The 9,368-nt window shown below is 38.9% G+C and overlaps 1 protein-coding gene across 1 annotated transcript; it reads right to left on the bottom strand.

Annotated features, from left to right (window-relative positions):
- Nucleotides 1-2,764: 2,764 nt before the first annotated feature.
- Nucleotides 2,765-4,474, bottom strand: LOC126821348 (ectonucleotide pyrophosphatase/phosphodiesterase family member 5). Its single transcript, XM_050549759.2, has 3 exons — nucleotides 4,255-4,474; nucleotides 3,714-3,962; nucleotides 2,765-3,245 (listed from the first exon to the last, which is right to left on the bottom strand). Exons 1-3 carry the CDS (start codon nucleotides 4,369-4,371, stop codon nucleotides 3,009-3,011), a joined length of 603 nt encoding a protein of 200 aa, XP_050405716.2. The 5' UTR covers nucleotides 4,372-4,474; the 3' UTR covers nucleotides 2,765-3,008.
- Nucleotides 4,475-9,368: the final 4,894 nt, after the last annotated feature.

Here is a 9,368-nt window from a genome sequence, read left to right as displayed (position 1 = left end):
TGTTATCTTACCGTGAAAATGATGAACTGGCCGTTTCATTGGCTAATCCCTCACATTAACCAGAACGCGGCTTATATAACAATACGTCCTAATCCTAGCGTTGTGAAGACAAGTAAAAGGAAATTTTGAACTAAAAAAAACGAAACAAAATAGGATCTGTGTTATAATCAGATTGACTATGGACCAGGAACTGACAATGTTGATGGATGAAATTCCAAAATCTAATTCATCAAAGCCATGCAGAATTGTCCAAAGGAAAGCATGCCAATGTTCATGTCGAACGGACTTGAATTGGCGGATTCAGGGGCTCTTGCAAAGAGCGTCAGTCCAAGAAGAAGAACAAAACATTACGAGTAGCGATTAGCCACCAGTTCTTGGTAAAAACATTATATTATTCTCATTTTCAAACACTTCCCTAACTCTGCTTAACGGAGTGTTAATTTGATATGGACCCAGCTCACCAATTATTCCTACGCCGCCACCAAGAGCCAACGCTACTGTTCTCTCCCTCCCTTTCCCTTTTTGCATGACAATATTCTATCTGTGATAGAAAGCATTTTACCCAACGAAAATTTTGGAAAAAGTTAGACCCGGTCAGAGAGACGAGAATTAACATGAAAGTCAATGGGAAAATCATTGGTGATCTGTGGCCATATATATAAAATGAAATGAAATGGGGTTTAACGTCCTACTGTTCTGCTCCGACTGGGCTAATGAAGATGGGCATATGCCATACAGTGTGCTATGAGGGAAATTTCGCCCAGGCAGCGGCACTATGGCCTACTCTACGCCAATGTATACGTAAGCTTGAGGGCTAATTCTTGTTAATTGTCTTAAATCTGTGAATATGAGGGGCTTTAAAATGGGATTCCAAAACTTCACAAAGTTACCCAATCATCATTACTGGAAACGTGTATTAGTAATTGTAGTGCAATGATGTTTTCAAATACAATTAGTGAATGGGCTATGACATTCAGAAAACCATTTAATAGTAGTGGTCTCATCCTGTATTTTATTTTGCAGTTACCTCCCTTGTATGAGAGAGAGAGGGGGGGGGGGCTAACGTCCACTTGACACAAACTATGCCATTTCGGAACGAACACATGGTCCAATTTTATTTCATTAATTCGCCTGTGCGTAGGGTTTTTTAGCAGTGGGAGGAAACCGGAATACCCGCAGAAAAACCACGAGGTTGGACATGCGACCCTACTCCTTGTTACAACAAGGAAATCGAAAACACGCCAGTTGACTCAATGACTGACCTTATGATACAACGCACACGAGCTAACCATTCTCCATCCAACCCCCTGTGTTGATATTAAAGAGGATGATCTAGCACAGTATAATATATTTAGCTTTTTACGTATTTCAAATATTCCATCATAATAACTGTGCTATTTGTGCTAATGTATTACTGTGATATTATTTAGATCAAATCACCATTTAATGTTTTGTAGTAATATGGCGATATGAAATGAAATGAAATGGGTTTTACCGTCGTACTGTTCTGCTCTGACCTGGCTAATGAAGACGGGTATAACCCATACAGTGTGCTATGCAGGGAATTTTGCCCGGGCAACGGCACTACGGCCTACTCATATCGAATTTCGATACATGGGACCTCATTTTTAATCCAATCCGAAATACCAGACGTCTGCCCTTGCCAGGCCGCCGCCCTGTACCACTGATAATGGGGGAACCACGCCAGAAAATCGAAGTCAGTTCAGAAACAGAAATCTTATTTAATTTTTACAAGTGTACCAGTGACTTCTGTACAACATAAAAGATTTACCATCTTTCAAATTTTTTCTTAACGGCAGCGAGGAGAACTCCCTCCCCACATACTTTCCCACCCGCCTCACAACACCTAGTAGTTGTGCCACTCGGTCGAGAACCTACCCATGTTACTATCCCCTCACCAATCTCCTGCGCCACGGAAAAGTGTTCCCTCCCTCCCCCAAACTTAGCAACCTAACTGGTCATGCGGAAATTGGTCATTGGACGGGATATGACCCTACAAGACAAATGAATATAAATACATAATTTTGAATATCTAGTGGAGTGCGGCGGGGGGGGGGGGGTGTTAACACGTGTATTTTTGATCATATCATGTGTCATTTGATCAAGTGACGCCGTCGGTTCCACATGTAACAAGGAGTAGTGTCGCCTGTCCATCCTAATGTATTTGCTATGGGTTCTCCTACTGCTAAAGACCCGTACGCGCAAGCGAATTATTGGAATAATATTGAAACTTGTGTTACTCCAGCAATGACCTGAAATGACCAAGTTCTTCTGTTTGATTTGATATTGCTATTCCAGTATGTGCAGACTGAATTTTGTTACATTGTTTTAGTAACGCATTTCACGTTGCTATAAGAAATTCGTAAGTAAGGCAGTAAGGGGGGCTAGTGCTCTAGAGAGTCGCGCTTCGACCTCTAGCTGGCCGGTCACCCCTGGCTCGCGACTGTGGTTTTGATCCCTCGTGGGTTTAATCCGGGTACCTCCCACAGGAAGACCCCTGCGCGTGCGAGTGGAAGCGGGCGTTAAACACTAAGAACAACAACAAGCAAGACTGTATTTATTTGAGCATAATATTATCACATAATTAATAAAATGCACTTTATGTGATACAGATCAATGCTAAACAGCGTCCTGTGTACATAAATGTGATAAGTACCAGGGCCCTGTTTCTCGTAATCTTAACTAAAGATAAAATCCAAATTTTAGTAGATACTTAAATTTTGATTGGCTAAGCACTAAAAACAATATAATATTATCCAATCAAATTACATAAATTTGGATTTTATCTTAGTTAAAATTTTGCGAAACAGGCCCCAGGGCCCTGTTACTCGAAATCTTAACTAAAGATAAAATCCAAATTTTAGTAGATACTTAAATTTTGATTGGCTAAGCACTAAAAACAATCTAATGTTATCCAATCAAATTACTTAAATTTGGATTTTATCTCAGTTAGATTTTCATGAAACAGGTCCCATAGATTCTACTCTTTATTCATTAACTTCTAGCATATCTTCAGTGTTGCTAAGACTACCATTGTTAGGAGCAGCATTCACGCCTAACAACTTACAAATTAAAGGGTATATGTCAACATTCTCAATAGACTCTTGATTGTAGTTCGCTTTAAAGTTGGGTCCATGTGCCAGAAAGAGTGGCTTCATCGACATCAATCGATTGTCGTAAGCATGGCCACCAAATGGGCGTGGTTTAGAGTACTTCTGTGTTTTCTGAAATTATACAATGAATCAATAAATAGGTAATGTTAGGAGGTTTAACGTCACTCGACACAAATTAGGTCATTTCGGGACTAACATATGGTTAAATGTTAGAGGGAGAGTGAGGAAGCGACCAATTGGAGTCCTGAAATATCTTGACTAATGTCAAGCGAAGGTTAAACCATACCCACCCACTTTATCTCACCACCAACTCCTTTCCTGCCCCCAGCAAAGTCGTCGTCTATATAATTTAACTAGCGGATGACCAGCGCTGCACGAGTTGTACAGGGAACTGAAGGTAATATAACTCCAAAACAGTAGTACAGTTCTACCAGGTCTATATTACTCCTCGGTCCAAGCTACCCTTATACATCAAATTTCAGCCTCGGGACAGCGCTAGTGTAGCCGCCAACCCGGAACAGACAAACAAACAAATGTCAGTCACAAATATATAGATATTGCTACAAACTGTATACTTACATCGACGATTAACCAACCCTCTTCAGCAATAGCAACAATTGGTGTCACACGGCGGTTGTTTTTATAGTGGTAGTGTTCCGGTATATCCTTCTTCTTATAAACTGTCACGTGCATCTCACCCTCCTTATCTTTGATGGCCTGGAAAACCACGTCTTCCTGTCCATCTTCCGGTATGATCTGGATCACAGCGCCATCTCTAGGAACCATTTTCACTGTGTTGTCAGGTACGTAGTCATTGATATTAACCAACTTGTAAAATAGATTAATTATAAATAAATAATCACACAAACCAAATATCTGGTCTGCGAAAAATTGAATAAAAAAATTCTGTGTCAATGTGACGCTATACACAGCTTATTTTTTATATCAAACTCCAACTGACAAGGGTTCATGTTATTTAAATATTGTCAATGTGGGTAGCTAACAATAAAAGGGGGAAAAGAAAGAATTACTATAAATAGACCAACTACATTTACGTATGATAAAATCATGTGAAATAATTAGTGGTCTAAATCCTTATTACTTGATGGAATTTGCCTACCTTGTTATCGACATCCACTGACGTCATTCCATGATCACTTGTAACGATGACGTTAAGGGAATCCCATAAATTATTGTTACGTAACTTCTGTATCATATATCCCAGGAGTTGATCCATGTACTTCACTTTATCTTTCAATTCTTGAGAATCTGGGCCATAATTATGGCCTGTAAGATCGGGTTCGTGGAAAAATAGTGTCGCGAATTTGACCCCTTTATTAGCAAACCAATCGACGACCTAAATGTAACAAACAAAATAAAATACAAAATCAGTACAAACTTTACTTTTAATTCAAAGATTTCATTTTACCGGATACTTCGCTCATTTGGCTTTTATACACAGAGTATAGAATACTATTTTTGACTGTGTCGATTAGTGCCTTTAATACGCCGATATACTTTTTGACTGGGTTTATTTTTACTGTATCGAATAATACCTTTAAAGGGGCTAAATCGCAACGCATATAAAATCTAATATGAATGTATATGAACTGATTTACATTTAATCGTTTCCATTTTTACTATAACTTCAAATCAGTAATGTTCGGCGACATACGCGAGAAGTTTCGATCTAATGACAATCAGAAGCCAATCTTTTGGCGATTAGATCACTACATTCATGATGATTTAAATTGACAAATAATTCGTGCTTTCAATGTCGAAGATTGTGGATGATAAAGACTTGGCTACTTTAATACACCTACAAAACAGTATATAATATAATGTGGTAACCAGATTGTCGGTCTCAGGCCTTTAATCTCGACTTCACTTCCAGGCCAAAAATGCGTTGCTGACTTCGTATTGTTTTTCGTCGCGGTTATCCAGATGGGTTCTCCAGCTTCCCACCATTTTGAATCGTAAGTGGTATGTCCGAACGACTCATTAAATACTGGATCATACACGTAGTTACCTACGATACCATGGCTTTCCTCGTACAGACCTGGCAAATTAAATGATTCCATGTAAAGGGAAGAAAAATACAAATAATTTGCTACGGCGAACCGCCCAAATGACAGGTGGTATATGTTGTTTTCCAAAGCTTACACCTAGCCACGTGTACGACACCCACCTGTTTGTCAAACCTTTGAAACAATTATCTGTCAATCTGGGCAAATGAGAACCTAACTGTGGACATTAAACCCCACCCTTTTCATTCTATTCATAAACAGACCAGTCCCCTAATACATACAGTTTCCCAAATGTACCAGTTGCTAAGCTGTTTATGACATACGTTCTTCCTTCAGACTTACCGGGAGCCACATTGGCTCAGTGAGAAAGATGTTGGCTCGCAAACCTTGAGAGGTCCCGAATCCAATCCATGTGTAGGCCGAGAAAGTTCATCGACGGGCCTGCCTTACAGTCGGTCGGATGGGACTAAAGACCAAGGCCCCAATCAGTATAAGAGAAGGCCGTGTTGCCACTGTCTGGGCAAAATGCCCCCCCCCCCCCTCCTTAGCACATTGTATGGCATTGATTAGCCCAATCGTAGCAGAAGAATAGTACGCTGAAGGCCGTTTCACAAACTTACCTGTTGCAATGCTGTAATGACATGGAAATGTTTCAGGTACGAATGTACTGTTCACATAACGAACTTTCACTCCTTGAGCAGCAAAAGAATCAAAATTGGGTGTATCTATTTTCTCCAGGTAATCCCATCGAAATCCATCCATGGAGACTAGCAAAACTTTATCTACATACATCGTTTGACACTCAGTAAATCGACAAAGACCAATTAAGGACACTAACAAAATTAGCCAATTCATTCCAGGGTCCTGTAAATGAATTAAAATAAGAGTAAATTTAACTTTAAACGGCCTAATAAAGTATGCTATCAGGGAATCCTTGGGGTGGGCGTATTGAGATATGTTTAAGACAATGGGTCAGTTGGAATAATGCGCATTGACTCTTACCGTGAGCGTGATAATTACTTTAAACCCTCCTTGCGTACTAAAAGATGTATAAAGTAAAGCAAACACAATGCTACGGCAGATACTGGATTAGAGAGAAATTTTTTTTAACGTCCACACGACACAAACTAGATCATTTCGGGACTAACATGCTTCAATTTTATTTCAATTTTATTCCAATAATTCGCTTGTGCGTAGGTGTCTTTAGCAGTGCGAGGCCCGGAGAAAATCCACGACGTTGGAAGACGACCCTCCTCTTTGTGACGTATAAGCTGGGAATCGAAACCACGAAAACTGACTCAATGACAGACCTTCTGGTACAACTCGCACGCGTTAACTATTCAGCCCCCCCCCTCCCCAATGAAGATCGGCATCTCTGTCTATTTTTCATTCAACTATTACCTCAACTAGAGTGCTAGGCGCAGATATAATTTAATATACTTGTATCGTTAAATATAGGAAGCACTATCAAAAAGTTAATAAACTATAAACCAAGCGAAATCAAATGAAATGTTTAATGGCACGTCAGCACCAACCAGGATATATTGCGCCAAATATGTGGTAAAAATATGCAAGGTTGACCATAAGATATTACAAACAATACTTAAATATAAAAAGAAATTACCACAGTTCTTAAGTTTAAAAGTAAAAAGGAACTTTTAAGCATTCAAATATCAAAATAGATATATGAAAATGATATATACAAATAAAATTTAAAATAAAAACCTGTCTCTTAAAAAGTCTAACAAAGATAACAAATCGGGTTAGACAGGCGACCATACTCCTTGTAACATCCAAGCAGGAAATCGAGACCTCGCTATCTGATTCAATGACAGACCTTATGATCTAAAGCGCACACCTCCACCACCCACCGGTAAACAGTAAACAGATATTCAAACAACAAACATATATTTACCTGTTGATTCCGTGTGTATTAGAATAAACAAGACGTGGATATCACTGAAACCGCCAAGATCAACTTTTACCATGAAGTAAACGAAGCTTTATCTCTCAGAAGTTGAGGTGATTCTACGCTATACCGATGTGTGTAAAGCATATAACTGTGATGCTGCTTATCAGTCCGCTGGTTCATTACGTTTTTTTACGGACTCTAAAGTGAAGACATGGTTGTCTTTGTTCGGAATTATTAGGGTTTCATACTGCTTTAGCGAGTACATACGTACTGATCAGAGAGAGGGAGAGATAGAGAGAGAGAGAGAGATAGAGAGAGAGAGAGATGGGTTTTAACGACGACTCATACGGTTCAATTGTATTTCAATAATTCGCTTGCGCGTAGGGGTCCTTAGCAAACTTGGAGGAAACCCGGGGACCCGGAGAAAACCCATGAGGTTGGACAGGGCGACCCTACTCCTTGTCACGTACAACCGGGGAATCGACACCATGATTCAACAAGCAGGCGCTAACCATTCGGCCATCCAACTCCCCGCGGGAAATAGTAAATTTGGGATGTGCCACGTTTCACGTTATTGTTCGACTTTCATGAAATTAATGCCTATGGTGAATGTCCATTATAAATGTTCGTGGGTTTCGGAGGTGCCAAAAATTAGGGTTTATTATGGACTGTTTCGTTCAATGTTTTTAGTTCATATCAATACGAACATGTGGATTTAAAAACAAAATAGTTTCTATATAAACGAGTCATTTTCGAGAAAAGGAATTTTTACCTTGCTTTGCCCATATCAGTTATTTATTTTTCGATTTAAATAAATAAATGTGTTGCCTCATGCAGTGCATATGTTGTCAGTAAATCTAATCACTCAATAACTCTTTTTGCCTGAATAAACAGAGTTTGGAAAAAAACCGGTTAAATTTTAACCTTCAAAACATTTTGTTTTCAAAAGAATGTATTTTAAGGTTTTCACACTTTAATAGGCCTTGATCATCAATGCTTCTTTGGAGTCAATTTCTTTTCCATACTTTTATTGAATCTGTTAAATGGGTCCATTGGTATGGAGAGTGGCATCAGGTGAGATCACAGATGAAAATCGCCATCACTGCATCGGAATTCTAGTTTACCGCACTGTCAATCATTACAATATGTATATCAATTATCTGGTTACTGACCTTGCCGGTCTTATCGTATTTCAATTTCCATTTCATTGCGTTTGAAACTAATAGTAATATTACTTTCCCCATCACTGCATTTACTTGTGTAAATAATGTTCTTATAGTGCAGCAGAAACGCACACAAGAGAGAAAATTAAATCATTTCGGGACTAACATATGGGTTAATTATATTTCAATAATTCGCTTGTGCGTAGGGGTCTTTACTCCTTGTCATATTCAAGTGGGGATTCGAAGCCACACTTGACTCAACGACAGTCCCCTGTGATTTCACGCGCACGCGTAACCACCCAACCCTCCAAATATATGCAAGAGACAAACCCGTGGATAAGACACACAACATCGGTATATAGTGAATTAAGGGAATGGCTCCGGGGTCAGCCAGCGTGTCCACTACAAAAAACAAAAAAGGAATATTTACCAATTGACACCATAAATTAAAACCTCAAAAACTTTAAAGATACGTTATGTAAGATTAAGATGAAAAGCTAATCGTGGGGGAGTAGACGGGGAGGGATAACGTTTTACCCCAAACAAATAGCAAAAGATACCAAAACAGTTTGGTTCAATGATACGTATGTCAGACATACTCAAAATCGGCCATGTCGAAATGACGTAATTAACATTATTCAAAATGGCGGTCTCGAACAATCTCGTAGAGCATTATCTCGTAATCACTGTGTTTTAATGGTGGGAGAATGACTTATTTTTTCAATTCTTTAAACACAGATGGTAAAGAAATATGGCTTTACATGGTTTCCAGCCAGCTATGTCTTTCAAAATGGCTATCAAATTTAGTAATAAAATGACATTTTATAAGGGTTTTGGTGTCTCTGAATTTCAAGATAAATTTTGAAAATCCAGAAACAATTCAAAATGGCATCCAAAGTGGCGGATTTTAAGTTAATCGTCATTTTGTCCTGTTGGATATGACTTGTAACATGTCATTTTTTTGGTTCAATTCTGACCTCAAATAAAATTCGAAAAAAAATCCATGATGGCTGAACTGCAAATAGCCACCACAATGAAATCCCAAACGACAGAATCATAACTTCCGTTAGATGTGTCTTATATAAGGGTTGCGCGTTGCGCTGTTGAATTTCTATCCAAAAACTAATTATGA

Source organism: Patella vulgata, chromosome 5, assembly GCF_932274485.2.
Source record: "Patella vulgata chromosome 5, xgPatVulg1.2, whole genome shotgun sequence".
In the NCBI taxonomy this organism is placed as follows: Eukaryota; Metazoa; Mollusca; class Gastropoda; family Patellidae; genus Patella; species Patella vulgata.
The sequence above is the reverse complement of the archived record's forward strand: the minus strand, read 5'-3'. Positions and strand labels throughout refer to the sequence as shown.

Bases quoted from the DNA above. Each gene is read 5' to 3' on its own strand.
- LOC126821348 (XM_050549759.2), bottom strand. From the start codon at position 4,371: ATGGATCAACTCCTGGGATATATGATACAGAAGTTACGTAACAATAAT. The intron at 3,963-4,254 runs GTAGGCAAATTC...CTATTTTACAAG, and splicing joins CAGTGGATGTCGATAACAAG to TTGGTTAATATCAATGACTA. The intron at 3,246-3,713 runs GTAAGTATACAG...GTATAATTTCAG, and splicing joins AGGGTTGGTTAATCGTCGAT to AAAACACAGAAGTACTCTAA.